The sequence below is a fragment of the Perognathus longimembris genome, chromosome 24 (assembly GCF_023159225.1).
Source record: "Perognathus longimembris pacificus isolate PPM17 chromosome 24, ASM2315922v1, whole genome shotgun sequence".
Lineage (NCBI taxonomy): Eukaryota > Metazoa > Chordata > Mammalia > Rodentia > Heteromyidae > Perognathus > Perognathus longimembris.
The window spans coordinates 35,871,183-35,886,203 of NC_063184.1; the positions used below are offsets into that span (position 1 = coordinate 35,871,183).

Genomic DNA, 15,021 nt, shown 5'->3' on the forward strand with positions numbered 1-15,021 from the left:
CCACCGCCCAGGCCCGCGCCCTCCACCGCCAGGCCCGCGCCCTCCACCTCCAGGCCCGCGCCCTCCACCGCCCAGGCCCGCATGTCCCCCTCCACCGCCCAGGCCCCGCGCCCTCCACCGCCCAGGCCCACGCCCTCCACCTCCAGGCCCGCGTCCCCCGGCCCCCTCCACCTCCAGGCCCGCGTCCTCCACCGCCCAGGCCCGCGCCCTCCACCTCCAGGCCCGCGTCCCCCGGCCCCCTCCACCTCCAAGCCCGCGCCCTCCACCGCCCAGGCCCGCGCGCCCCGAGCTGCTTCGTGCCCTGGGTTTGACGTCTGTTCAGCACAGATCACCGCGAGCCTCTCCTCAGCCTCCCTGAAAGACAGGTTCTTCCACCACGAGGAGGGCAGCCCCGCCCTCCAGGCCCAGGGCAGCCCCGCCCTCCAGACCCAGGGCAGCCCCGCCCTCCAGACCCAGGGCAGCCCCGCCCTCCAGACCCAGGGCAGCCCCGCCCTCCAGACCCAGGGCAGCCCCGCCCTCCAGACCCAGGGCAGCCCCGCCCTCCAGGCCCAGGGCAGCCCCGCCCTCCAGGCCCAGGGCAGCCCCGCCCTCCAGACCCAGGGCAGCCCCGCCCTCCAGGCCCAGGGCAGCCCCGCCCTCCAGACCCAGGGCAGCCCCGCCCTCCAGGCCCAGGGCAGCCCCGCCCTCCAGACCCAGGGCAGCCCCGCCCTCCAGGCCCAGGGCAGCCCCGCCCTCCAGACCCAGGGCAGCCCCGCCCTCCAGACCCAGGGCAGCCCCGCCCTCCAGGCCCAGGGCAGCCCCGCCAGCCCCGCCCTCCAGGCCCAGGGCAGCCCCGCCCTCCAGGCCCAGGGCAGCCCCGCCCTCCAGGCCCAGGGCAGCCCCGCCCTCCAGACCCAGGGCAGCCCCGCCAGCCCCGCCCTCCAGGCCCAGGGCAGCCCCGCCCTCCAGGCCCAGGGCAGCCCCGCCCTCCAGGCCCAGGGCAGCCCCGCCCTCCAGGCCCAGGGCAGCCCCGCCCTCCAGGCCCAGGGCAGCCCCGCCCGACTCCTCCCCTCTGACCCCCGCGTGTGCCCGGCTCCACTCAGAAGGGGATCCGTAGGCCTCGAGGAAGTCCGCACGAGCCTCTTTCCTCCGGGCCTGACCCAGCCGCGTCCGCTCCCCGGGACTCACCAGGAAGCCGGCCGGCTGCGGCGGCCCAGCCGCTGGGGGCCGAGAGCCCCGGGGGCTGCAGGGCGCAGGCGAGCCGGCCCGCGGGGTGCGGGTCCCGTCCGCCCGCCCGGGGGACGACCGGCCGGCCTCCTCTCCCCGGGCCTCGGCTCTGCCGAGCCGCCCTGCAGGAAGGCCGCCCGGGGCGCCCTGGCCTCCGCCCGCCCAGGGCGCCGCCCAGCCCCTCCGGCCCTGCCAGCCGACCACGGGGCTTGGCCCTCTGCCGCCTCTTCCACGGATGTTGTTCTCTGAGAAAACATCGAAACTGGCTTGGCTTCATTTCATCACACGCCGTACTCCTAACCTCTGCCCTTGTGCTTTCTACGCCACCAGGCTGGCTCCAAAACAACGAAACTCAGAACCTCGTGGTGGGTGGGCATTGAAAATGAGTTGTGCTTTGAAGAGGGATGCAAGTTCGGGGACAGGATGACAACAGGAGGCCAAGACCGGGTCGGAAGTCAACGCTCCAAAGACGGGCAAGTTTTCCTCCCGGTTCTTCATTGCATCTTTATCCAGAAGCAGAAATATCCTTCGAGCCATGCACGTCTTTCTGTTTACATGAGCTGTTCTTGACCCAAGTGGACACGAGAATCGGGGGTCGACGAGTCCACCTTTGTGTCTCCATGTGTCACATGCCAATACCAAAAAGTTAGAATTCATTGAGTGTTACTACTTTCCTTTTCTTCTTTGTCACCACTGTGTAAGATAAGGCATTATTATCCCTTTCACTTCTCAGGTGAAGAAACTGAGTTTTAGTGTGTGTTAAGTCCTCCAGAAAAGCAGACTCTGTAGAATAGATAGATGCATGATTTAAAAAAAACAAACAAACAATTTCTTGGTTATAACTGATTTTGAGCCAAGGATATGGAATTTCTGAGCCACAAAAATGGGCAGGAACTCTAGCAATTAATTCTCCCTGCCAGTACCTTCTACTCCAGCATATCATTGTAGCAATATGTCACACAAACAAGATCTTAAATATGTCCATCCAGCCAGCCGCTGGTGGCTCATACCTTTAATCCTAGCTACCCAAGAGGAGGAAATCTAAGCATCTCAGTTTAGAACCAGCCAGGGCAGGCAAACCCAAGAGATTCCTATCTCCACTTCGCAAAGCTAGAACTGGAGGTAGCTCTAGGAGGGCAAGTCGTGACCAAAAAAGCCCAATGAGAGCAAAAGGCCCTGAATTCAAGCTCCAACACCCCACACACATTCGAAATAAAAATTAACTTCCCATCAATTTCTGTGCTTGCCTCTTCGCAGAAGACAGATCATATTTGCACAACCATGGCTCAATTACTTGTGCTGAAGAGTCTCCAACAAGGCCTACTAAAATCATCAATTCATCACTTTAGTAAGATAAATTCTGGACTCACAAAGTTGTAAGAAAACTTTTTGTACAAAATGGCACTGCTCAACTCATATGTTCCCTGCTTCTTTTTCTTTCTTTTCTGCCTTCCATCTGGAAATACCCTGCCAAAGGCCTGCTCCTCTCCCTCCTTTCCCTTTCTCCCTCCTCTAGCTCTTCCTTTCCTAAAGAGCCGTTGCTCCATTTCTTCTGTCTCTCTTCAATGACATATATTGCAAAGGTCTTCTTTCTCTGTCCTGTGCCTCTTTTCTCTCTTTCACAGCTTCTCTTGGCCTTTGTGGTGAGGAACAATGAAGGGGTGGTCTCCCTCAGCAGCTCAAGGGTCAAACCCAAAGCAGCCAACAGCCTTAAGCACCCGTGGGATAAAGGTGGGTAAAGAACATTTGCTTTGGCCTTCTTTATCTTTAACTTCGCAGAACCAATGCGGTTCTGTGTCTTTTCTCAAACATAGAGCCATGAGTTGAACGGACAAAGCCTGTGACACATAGAGAAGGGACAGCTGTGACCAGCGTGGGGAGTGACCAGTGCTGACATCCAAGCAAGAGGTAATTATGGCTGACCTTGGGAGACGGCCATGAAAATAGAAACAAAAACACAGATAAAAGCCATAAAATCATATTTTGAAGTAAAATCGACAAGATCGGACGACTGATTACAGATGAAACAGTAAGGGCAAGGGAACAAGATGGCTCTCATTGTTGAGTGCTAGCTTCTGCCAGATAAGTCAGGAGAGCGCCCCTCCAAGTGCATTACAAAGACAAGGCCTCCCCCAGCCCCCAGCCCACCACACACAGAGCAAACTCCCAACTCCCCACCAAGAACTGACACCGTTTCCTATCAACTAAATGATTTCCGCCAGCGTTTACTGAGCACTACTGCGCATGATGCTGACTCAATGACCCAAACATGGGAAACAGTACAGATTCTGATTTGCAGGAGTTCGGAGTCCAAGTGAATGGATCTGCATCTGCTCCTTCTGGGCACAACAGTGACTTCACCTGCAATCGCTTCGGTTGACCGAGTGCCACTGCATGTCGGAGACTGCTTTGACCCTGGTGATCCGGTCAAGTTCCCCGGCCCCTTCCTCCGTCCAACCTGAAGGATGTCCTGATCTGGGAGTGTCTGCCCCGTGCGGAGGAACTGGGAGCCGAGGACAGGGTCTGGAAATGGAGATGCTAGCCAGCTGCTGACTCCTGGAGAAAGGCCTGTACTTCAGGGGTTGGGAAGTGGGAGACGTGAAAGCAGCAGCCAGAGCAGTAAACAGAAGAGAAGATCAAGTCGCAGAATCGGGGGCGCCGAGAGTTTCAAGACCACATGAGAATGAACGATGTGCGCCGTGAGGCAGAAGCAGAGGCTGAGGAAAGCATCTCGTGGCTGTTGATTTCAACTGACTGAGGCTCAGGCCAGTGCGTGAAGGACGGACGGCCAAGGCTGCTCTGCAGGCGAGGGCTCCTGGGAGACTCGGAAGGCACAGGGCTCTTGCGTAGGACTCGCGCTGAAACACCCCTTCCTCTAAGGTCAGAAGGAGAAAGGGCGGGACGAATGCCTGGCATCCGGGAGGCCCTGTGGCCTGCAGCCCGACCCGCCAGGCTGGAAGCTCTGTGCTGCCCCTGGCTTGCTTGTCATCGTCACGCCCTCTGACTCTCAGGCTCTTCATCCTCCCAGGGCTTTTGTCCTAAAGGTGTAGAGGATACAATTTGAGACTGTATGTGCAACCAGTTTCCCCTGCCTTAGCAACCTGAGGGAGACGTGGGCTCAAGTAAACTGCCCTCTCTGTTCACACTGCAGCCCTCTGCCAAGCACGCGTCGAGGGCACAGGAGGAATCCCCAGGGCCCAGGCTCCACCCAGCGTCTCCATCCCTCAACGGCAGTGGTGACCGCGTGCTGCCGATGCCACGGGAGCATCCTCACAGTCCACGCGGTGCGCTCACCTCTGCGGGGCTCAGCGGGGCCCAGACCAGGACCTCAGCCAGGGCACTGCGCCGTGCCCTGTTCTGCCCTCTCACCCCTGACCGGGCTGGGGCCAGGCTCTTAGGAGGTTGCTGACCTTGGTCTGAGCACACTTTTGACAAGTCTACCCTGCTAATTTTGCTGGGCGCCTCCTGACACATGTCCGCCCAGGCCTGGCCAGCACCGACCCTGACTCCCGGGCTCTGCTGTCTGTCCAGCACTGCCCTTGCATTTACGTTTCCTTTCTCCCATATTCCATCACACCTGGCTGCGGTGTATAACGGTGGCTGCTGGCTGTTTGACAGCCAGTGCTCTGGAGAAAGGGGCCTCGCGGAGAATTTGCCAGTTTCCAAAGTATAAATAACTAATCCCCCACGGCCCATTCCAATCCACCTGGCAGAATTCCTCCAAACCACCCAGTGCAAACCGGGAGGCCCGGCTAGCATTCACCAGAGCAGCCCCACGGTTCAGGTCCACACCCTTGACCACACCGCATCCCAGCAGCACGGCGGGCGACAGGAGGAATTACAAAGGCACCGAGTGTCCTGTGGAGATCACCTCTGTTTTCATGTGGGAGAATTTGAGAAAGAATTGTCTTTAATCGCATTTTAATTACATTATTATTACGCAGTTGTGCAAAGGGGTTTCACCAAGTCGGTTTAGGAGTAGGGTGCACCTTGAGCGATGTCACCTCTTTCATCCTTCTCCCCATCCCCCACTCCACCTCCCCCCTCAAGTTTCCTACTTCCCTAGGAGATGCGCTGAATATTGCGACTGAGTGAGACAGACACGCTCGATGGGTGGAGTCTCAGGAACAACCACCACGTGGAAACAGTCACCACGCAAGTAAACAGTGACAAGTCTACAAGATGCTGTTGGCAGTCGATTCCTCCATGCCGAACGCTTGAGCTGGGCCTGGGGCAGCAGCTGGTTTGGCATTTGTCAGGCAAAGGCAAAGCCGCCCCTTAGTGACAGCACAGACACAGGCTGACGCATCAGCTTTTGATTGATGACTAATCAGCAAGCACGAAAGGAGAGAGGAAGTTCCCAGCGTGGGATATGCCTACTTACACAAATGAATCTTTCCCAGGAGCTACCATTGTCAAAATAACTGAAGTCCCCACACTAGAGAGGTAGATATAACTGTATTCTGCAGACAGGAGACTCCATCCTGAAAGCTAATTTTATTGTTTTCCTCGTATTGCCAATGAAGGTTCAGAGAGTGCAAGTCATTTTTCCAAGGTAACACAGCTAGGAAATGGCAAGGCTTGGATGCCAACCCATCTCCAGGTTCTGCTGCGAAGGTTCCTTCAGTCATGCCATGGTTGGACCTTGCCCAGAATGTCACCTAATACTTCATTGGCGTGGATGTAAAGAGAGCTGGCTATCAAACTGCTATGTCTGAGAATAAACGTCTCATTCTTCAGATGCTAGCTGTGTGTCTGGAGAGGGAGGAGGGAAGGACGGTGGGAGCGCCGGTGCCTCCCGGCCTGCTATGGAGGAGCTGGGGCTGCTATGCTGGGGCTGTGCTCTGTGCCTCGGAGTCCAAGGGCCAGGGAGGAAGGAAGAGCAAGACCCCGGCGGAGACTCCAAGGACACCACCGCTGGGCTGTGAGGCGACCTTCCTGAGGTGGACGCATCGGGGACGGGAGGAGGCCCACGCCCAAGCACACAGCCCGTGATGAGCACCAACCGCACGTGTCAGAGGATACTGAGGAAGTACTGCGACTGACTACCTCTCACCCCTGATTCGGAGAAAAGGCCTGGCATAATAAAAGCCATGTCTAGGGCTCGGATTAGGGCCTAGTGGTAGAGTGCTTGCCTCGTATCCATGAGGCCCTGGGTTCGATTCCCCGGCACCACATATATAGAAAACGGCCCGAAGTGGTGCTGTGGCTCAGGTGGCAGAGTGCTAGCCTTGAGCAAAGAGAAGCCAGGGACAGTGCTCAGGCCCTGAGTCCAAGGCCCAGGACTAGGCATTTCTAATCACATAAGTCATCTTTATTATAGGTTTCCTCTTAACTCCTGTGAATCCAAAAGGATAAAGTACTTACATTTATTCCTGCAGCTGGCTAAAGAAGGAACAAGAGACAGCAGCTCCGAAGCCCCTGAGTGGTTAAGTCTCTGAGGGAGGCCGTTCTGCAGGGGCCCCGCCTTCCTGCCTTCCTCTCCTTCCAGAGATCGAGGAAAACTGTACACCTCCACCCCCAGACACAGGGCTGTACCCTCACCATGCCACGGAGAGGCAGGCACGGGGCACACTGCCGGAAGTCAGTGCCCAGTCATCCCTGGCCCCTCCTCCCCTGCCCGGTCCCGGTTTGACTCTCAGCACATGCTCAGCTGAGAACTGTCCGTCCCTCTACTGGGTTCTAGAGCTAAGCAGACTCGCCACTGTGTTTTGGAAGCTTCTGTTACCACAGCATTGCACTAAAAGAAGAGGAAACGAGGTTGGTGAAAAAGAAAACCAGAAGGAAAATGAAAGAACTGTGAAATTAATGTCTGAAAACTCCTGGTCATTTTGAGTCCATAGCTGCCTGGGACACAGAATTCAAAAAAAAAAAAACAAAACTGTGCCTAAGGTTTCCTCCAGTAGTAGGCTAGAGTTTAGAGCTGGAAAAGCAGCCAAAATGCATCCACACCCCAGGTCTGTAACACCGTGGAACATCTGGGTCCCAGGGGCCTAGTAAGAAACAAACATGAACATAAACTGGACATCGAGTTGATGTCCAGGGCTCCTCCTGCTCGGTGGTTTCTCACCCCCTGAGCAGACATCCCCAGACCCGTGCTCGGCACCGGAACCTGCAGCCGGTGCCAGACCAGGACAGTCCAGAAATGGACATGCCACTGCCCCGCTAGCGAAGGCAGCCTGTGCAGCACCAAGGGGATTCGAGCCCCAGGCGTGGTGGAGGGAGATGACCGAAGATTTTTATCATGCTACGCAAAATAACATGCAACTTGAAATGCACACCAGTTTCCCATTTCGTATTTAACCAGGGTTGACCACAAAAGCCAGCGCACGTGAAGCTGTGGGGGAGGGGTTGACTGGATAACACCACGTCAGACATTACAGAAAACGTAAGAGAGCAGATCCCTTTATTTCTTTCAAGGAACCTGTGCTCTAACTAGTCAGCTCAATTTTAACATCAGGCAACACGAAGTAATAAAAACTCCAGATAGTGATGTGTGATACCTCAAGGGGATGTAGCTGGTACCCAAGCTCCCCATCTCCCGCAGCCCTGAAGATACACGACCCCACGTGGTCGCTTCCGAAGACCCCACCCCCCACGTGGGCACAGTTACTACGGCGTGGCCATCAGTGGCCAGAGCTGACCCTGGCTCCCGTGCAGGAGATGGAAGGAAGGTCAGAATGTCCGGCCGGTAGCTGAAAAGGCGCTTCGGTGCTGGGGAGACAACGTTTATATTTTTACGTTGGTTGTTTTTATTTGCATTTTATATCCAAAAGCAAAGACACTGCCAATGGGGCCAACCACCTGCCCCCACGTCCCAGGGGAGGGACTGGAGCCAGGCAGCCACTCGGGCCAGGCCCAGTCGGTTCTCTGCCTCTCATCGCCCAGGTGCCTTTGGCTCTGCCGCAGATGGCTTAGCAACATCAGACCAGAGACGCCACCGGCTCCCTTGGCCGCGGCAAGAGCTCACGGCTGCAAGCCTCACATGTATCAGAGTGAGCGTTCAAAACCCGCCTTCACCCTAAAGTATGAACCCCTACTAAGGAGGCTGGCATCTAACCCTGACCTCTCCCGTCTCAAACCTGCGCTGCTCAAAATCACAGGACATCGCAGGCCACATGAAGGTTCGTCACACATCTGGAATCTGAAAATTGGGCATCATTCGCCACTCTTCTGTGCATTCTCCAGGCTGCATGACTGCAAGTGGAAAAGAACAATAAGAATTCATGATTTGCTTGAGTCTGAGCAGCCCCCCAAAATACAATACTAGGAACCAAGACACCCATTCTCAGCCTGGGAGAACACTGCTGATCTTCTTACACAGGAATCAGTCCCTTTCACCCCAGGGCCTTCTGAGGAGGAAAACTGTTACTACAGGTGATTCAAGGCCCACCAATCAGTAAGCGCATTCCCCAGGAGATGACCTAATCAAAGCTTTCCTCTTCCTCCTCTCTCTAAAACTCAACCAGGACCAATTGGAAAAGTGTCACGGAGCTGTCGCTGAAGCTGAAAAGATGTGTATAGAGAGCTAGTACTGACAGGGCAGCTAAGGGGCAGAGGTGGATACAAGAGTGCAAGTTAAGAGTAGGCTGAAGGGGGAGCTGGGGATATGGCCTAGTGGCAAGAGTCCTTGCCTCGTATACATGAGGTCCTAGGTTCGATTCCCCAGCACCACATATACAGAAAATGGCCAGAAGTGGCGCTGTGGCTCAAGTGGCAGAGTGCTAGCCTTGAGCAAGAAGAAGCCAGGGACAGTGCTCAGGCCCTGAGTCCAAGCCCCAGGACTGGCAAAAAAAAAAGAGTGGGCTGAAGGAATGAGCTAATAAGGAAGCACACAAGATCAAGGTCAGGCCTAGGTGGTGGCAGCAGTAGTGGACACAGAAGCTGTGCCGCTATCATGGGTAGTGTTGGGATGCAAAGTCCCCAGTGGAGATGCGGGGAACCCTAAACCACTGCCAGGCCTCCCTCCAGCTTCCTGTGGGCTCTTTTTTTTTTTTTTTGGCCAGTCCTGGGCCTTGGACTCAGGGCCTGAGCACTGTCCCTGGCTTCTTCCCGCTCAAGGCTAGCACTCTGCCACTTGAGCCACAGCGCCGCTTCTGGCCGTTTTCTGTATATGTGGTGCTGGGGAATCGAACCTAGGGCCTCGTGTATCCGAGGCAGGCACTCTTGCCACTAGGCTATATCCCCAGCCCCCTTCCTGTGGGCTCTTGAACACGAGTTCCCCATGACCTTTCTATGTAGCCTACCATTGGGCAAGTCCCTTGGGCAAGGGTGCCTCGGCGTGTCCCAGAACCAGGCACTCACGAAGAGGACCAGCTTAATGGCGATCTAGATGCTGGTCCATCTACACCAGCCCTGACACTGCCTTGCACGTGTCATCAAATGCTCTTCATCTCAGGCATTTGGCACTGTGCATGGCAGGTTAGGCTGTCGCTCATTTGTGCAGGGTTTGATGCCGTCTCCACAGCTATTTGTTCTATGGAATATTTTTAGCAGAAGGATGGGAAAGGGGCAGCTGAGAGAATGGCTGGGAAAGAAGAAAGCTATCCTAGGTGCATGCTGTGTTAAGTGCCTTGCTTCACACATGTCCATGCCCAAAGAACACTCCTCAGTAATGCATTTTAATCCCACCTTCTGGTGTTTGTAACAAATGAGTAGAAGGAACTGGAAATGAGGTCTCTGAAGATCCATGGTAGTTGAAATTCTTCCTCTCTTACTGCAGGAGCAAACCAGGACTCACACGGAGCCCCTGTGACCAGCCAGGGGACACAGAGAGACCCTGTGACCAGCCAGGGGACACAGACCCTGTGACCAGCCGGGGGACACGCGGAGCCCCTGTGACCAGCCAGGGGACACAGAGAGACCCTGTGACCAGCCAGGGGACACACAGAGACCCTGTGACCAGCCAGGGGACACACAGAGCCCCTGTGACCAGCCAGGGGACACAGAGAGACCCTGTGACCAGCCAGGGGACACAGACCCTGTGACCAGCCGGGGGACACGCGGAGCCCCTGTGACCAGCCGGGGGACACAGAGAGACCCTGTGACCAGCCGGGGGACACGCAGAGCCCCTGTGACCAGCCGGGGGACACGCGGAGCCCCTGTGACCAGCCGGGGGACACGCGGAGCCCCTGTGACCAGCCGGGGGACACGCGGAGCCCCTGTGACCAGCCGGGGGACACGCGGAGCCCCTGTGACCAGCTGGGGGACACAGAGAGACCCTGTGACCAGCCAGGGGACACACAGAGCCCCTGTGACCAGCCGGGGGACACAGAGAGACCCTGTGACCAGCCAGGGGACACAGAGAGACCCTGTGACCAGTCGGGGGACACGCGGAGCCCCTGTGACCAGCCGGGGGACACGCGGAGCCCCTGTGACCAGCCGGGGGACACGCGGAGCCCCTGTGACCAGCCGGGGGACACAGAGAGACCCTGTGACCAGCCAGGGGACACACAGAGCCCCTGTGACCAGCCGGGGGACACAGAGAGACCCTGTGACCAGCCAGGGGACACAAACCCTGTGACCAGCCGGGGGACACGCGGAGCCCCTGTGACCAGCCGGGGGACACGCGGAGCCCCTGTGACCAGCCGGGGGACACGCGGAGCCCCTGTGACCAGCCGGGGGACACGCGGAGCCCCTGTGACCAGCCGGGGGACACACGGAGCCCCTGTGACCAGCCGGGGGACACGCGGAGCCCCTGTGACCAGCCGGGGGACACAGAGAGACCCTGTGACCAGCCAGGGGACACACAGAGCCCCTGTGACCAGCCGGGGGACACAGAGAGACCCTGTGACCAGCCGGGGGACACAGAGAGACCCTGCGACCAGCCGGGGGACACGCGGAGCCCCTGTGGCCTTCCAGGAAGATCCTCAAAAGGCAGTAGATTTCAAGGGAGAAAAAGAAACCTGCTTTAAAATCCACTGGAACCCCACCTGCCGTGGCTCCGACCTCCCCAGGAGAGCTGAGACAGCGAGGCGGGGGCAGTGCAGCCCCCTCACCCCCAAACCAGCTCTCAGGTGACAGCCCCAGGCCTGTGCCTGCGGAGTGCTGCCACCTCTTGGCCACTCTCGGTCACAGCAAGACTCCGTCCCCGCGAGGACGCACTGAGGTGACATTCCGAAATGCTAATGGGCAATCGGTTCCAAAGTAATTACGCGGTGGCTTGGCCTCCTTTCCATCTTAGAATCTCAAAGGCCTCCCCGGCCGAAGCCGTGCCAGCCCGCGGACGGCCCCTACGCGGGCTCAACCATGCCTGGGCACACTCTCGTTCCCAATTAACGAAACACGATTAATGGGATCACTGCAAATCTCCTGCCACCTCAATTTAGAGCTATTTAGAGCTTCAATTTAGAGCTGTGGGAAGATTGGGGATATGGGTTTTTGTCAGCCTGGGGTATACCCAAGTTTCAACAGTGGACAAAAATGTTCACCGGAGGCATCCAGAGCAACGACAGCTCCTTACTCTTCTCCCTACATACATTCGACAGCCTCACACCACACTCAAACACACTCACACACAATGCGACCCAGCAACCTCTCCCTCCCGCGTGGAAAACTAGATCTGTCCGTGTTGGAAACATGTAGGGTGTCTGAAGTCGGGAACCGATTCCAGAGCGTTTCCTGAACAATGGTTCTTTTGAAATATTTATACTGATTGGCCCAGTTCCTGAGAGGAAATAGCTTGTTTCTCTTATTTGCCCAGGTATTGGTCATTTGAACGGTTGGGTTGCCTTTTTTTTAATCTCTGAATTTCTCTGTGGATAGTGAGAGGATGAGATAAATGGCAACATTAGCTGCTTTAGGCTCGATTTTCAAAGCTACACCAGGGGAGTTAAAAGCACAGATCCTGTTATTGCCATGGGATTAATACACCAAAGTCCCAAAATACCACTTTGGTTACATAGCCAAGGACTATTACTTTAATGTACTGTATGTTGTTTTTTAGACCCAGCTACAGCCTAATTATCAATTGGGGTATCAGAAAAAGATGAGGCAAAAAAGATAACTGTCTTTAATCCAAAATTCTAATGAGATCTTTGGTTGTTTGTGCTTTCTTGCCACTTAGAAATCTGGATATTTGGAGTTAAAAAAAAAAAGGTAAAAGAAATGACAGCAGCTACCTCCCACCTGCTCTGTTGCTATAGAGGCTGGGACTACGGGGCCCTGGTTCCACGGATTATGTCAGGATGGAGCCCCCGCCCCACGGGAGGCAAATGGTAAGAAAAGAAGGCATTCGGTGTGTGTGTGGGGGGGGGGGGGGGGTGGGTCTTGACCTAAAAGCTGCAAATAAACTTCAGCAAATCCTTGATTTTGAGAGAACAAGTCAGGGCTGTGCCTGCTTCTGATTTTACACATCTTATTGTCCAAAAATAACGGTCCACAAAGTCTTCCAACTTCCAAACTGTCCTGTGGGCAACAGCTTCGGCTGCTGGGCTTTGTGAAACTGGCTCTCCTTCCTTCCGGCCGCTGAGTAACCGCATAGATGAGAGGTGACCACATCCACGTCCGGACTCTGTTAGCTGATCCCCAGAAGAACAGCTGCCTTTCTGTCAATAAAGAAATACTCCACTAATACTCCTCCCGGTGAATTTCAAAATCCCAGTATCTTCCATGATCACCCAGGCCAGCGATGGCCGCACACTTCGCACGAGCAAGGGCCCAGATTTCATCCTCAGCACCCAGAGAAAGGCAGTTTTCCCTCTGGGTCCTTGTAGAAACTAGTCCCAGATTCCAACAGGTGTCACATCTATGATGCACATAGCTGGCTCACCGCTTCCGTGTCAGCTCTAGGTTCCTCCTAACACCTCACACGACGTGTTCTAAGTAGCAGGAGGGGAAGTGTCGGCATGTGTTCAGTATTTACATTTTCCACGTATTTTTTATCTACCTTGGTTGGCTCTCCAGGTATAGAAGCTGTGGCTATGAACGATTAACCAGAAAGGACCGAGACATCATGAAGTCATCAACTGCCTCCCACAGGTTTCAGACACATGCCCTGCTCAGATCGCCCGGTCCTACCGAGAGCCTACGGATAACGATGAGCCAAGGCTCATGCTTTCATTTTATAATTCTTGCTGTTTTCTACTTCTGTTTCTCCTGTGTGTGCGGTTTCTTTCTGTTTTCTTACACGCCATGGTGAGACTGGAAGACAGGTGCCCTGGCCTCTGTTTCACAGTAACCTCAGCACATCCTGGAGTTAAGAACTGCAAAGCTCCTGTGTCAACAGGAGCCATGGTTGGGGAGCAGAGTATTGCATAAACCAAGAGGTTAGCATTGATAGGATTCCTCCAAGCTGCTGAGAGAGCTGCAGGGACACTGGCTTGTCTCCACCTTAGAGGAGAAAGTGGTTATTGGTAGCTTGCTAGTTTTGTTCAGAACTGCTTGAATTCTGGTTTTTGGTGGGTTAATTCCTTAGATGTGGTTGCTGCTCGGATATGTGTAGCGGCCTCAATTGTTCCAAAATTTGTGAGATTTAATTCATTTTCTCTTGGTAATAATTTTGGTCTTTCCTTTTTTCTGGGGTAGATGACCCTCTCGTTTCAGTTGGTCACACTGCCATTGGGCCTCAGACACATGAGCATTGGGAAGACAAACATGGTGGGTTCAGGTACTCTACAGAGAACAGTGGGTCACATTCTGGATCTCAAGCTTGACTTCAAGGCACATATGTCAGTGGTACATCTATTTGTCACTGTCATTGTTGTTAAATAAATTGGTTTTTTTTCAAGGTTAGTTCATGGTCACTAAAGTAAATTTGTAAGTACGTAAATAAATAAATAATCAGCCAGGAGCCAGTGGCTCACATCTGTAATCCTACCTGTACTCAGGAGGCTGAGATCTTAGGATCCTACTTGGAAGCCAGCCCAGGCAGAAAAATCCCCATGAGACTCTTATCTCCAATTAACTACTCAAAAACCAGAACTATTGCTGTGGCTCAGAGCAGTAGAGCGCTAGCCTTGCGTACAAAGAAGCTCAGGGACAGCACCCAGGCCTTGAGTTCAAGCCCCATGACTGACAAAAAAAAAAAAAAGTACATAAAGAAAGAAAGAAATAACAGGAAGCAAAGGAAAAATAACTTTAGATTATTTCACTGAAAGGTAACCACAAAGCTGAAGAGTAATTCTTCTGGTTTTCAGTTCTAAGTCATATTACATCTTTTATATATTACAATATTGTGTCCTATTTGTCATCACTTTTTCTGTTTTACAATGAACTCTTCTTACTAACATGGCTGATGGCTGTATAATATCCAAGGGATGAAGGAAACAACCATGTAGACATAGAGTAATCTTACACTACATTCCTAAATGAGTGAGGCAAAGGCTATAAAAACGTATGGACAGCAAGTTATTTTCTCTCACTCCATGCGAAGCTGGTGAAGCTAGACCCAGATTTCTGGGTCTGGAAAGGTCCACAACATTCTAAGCACCTTTTTGTAGCCCTTCCCAAATATTTACATTAATAAACTATGAACTTTGTTAGTTTGGATAAAGTTAGTTTGGATTTTATTTATATTTTCAGAGAACAAACTATTTCTTCTATTAATCTATTTTATTGGGGGGTTGTCTCCATTCTATTAATTATACAAAGGTTAAAGTAGTCAAAACAAAAATTAGAGAGAGTTCATAACTATGAACTTTTTTTAAATTTTGGCCAGTCCAGGGGCTTGGACTCAGGGCCTGAGCGCTGTCCCTGGCTTCTTTCTTTTTGCTCAAGGCTAGCGCTCTGCCACTTGAGCCACAGCGCCACTTCTGGCTTTTTTTTCCCTATATATGCGGTGCTGAGGAATCAAACCCAGGGCTTCATGTATACGAG

At 54.2% G+C, this 15,021-nt stretch overlaps 1 protein-coding gene across 1 annotated transcript in view; it reads left to right on the forward strand.

The window, feature by feature from the left end:
- Positions 1-3,475: 3,475 nt before the first annotated feature.
- The window catches only part of LOC125341514 (collagen alpha-1(III) chain-like), an 85,435-nt gene continuing 73,889 nt past the window's right edge, over positions 3,476-15,021 (forward strand). Inside the window, exons 1-5 of the mRNA XM_048333563.1 lie at positions 3,476-3,581; positions 4,087-4,217; positions 4,358-4,490; positions 6,698-6,789; positions 10,198-10,725. Of these exons, the coding sequence (XP_048189520.1) occupies positions 3,476-3,581; positions 4,087-4,217; positions 4,358-4,490; positions 6,698-6,789; positions 10,198-10,725 (990 nt within the window). The remainder of the gene's footprint in view (positions 3,582-4,086; positions 4,218-4,357; positions 4,491-6,697; positions 6,790-10,197; positions 10,726-15,021) is intronic.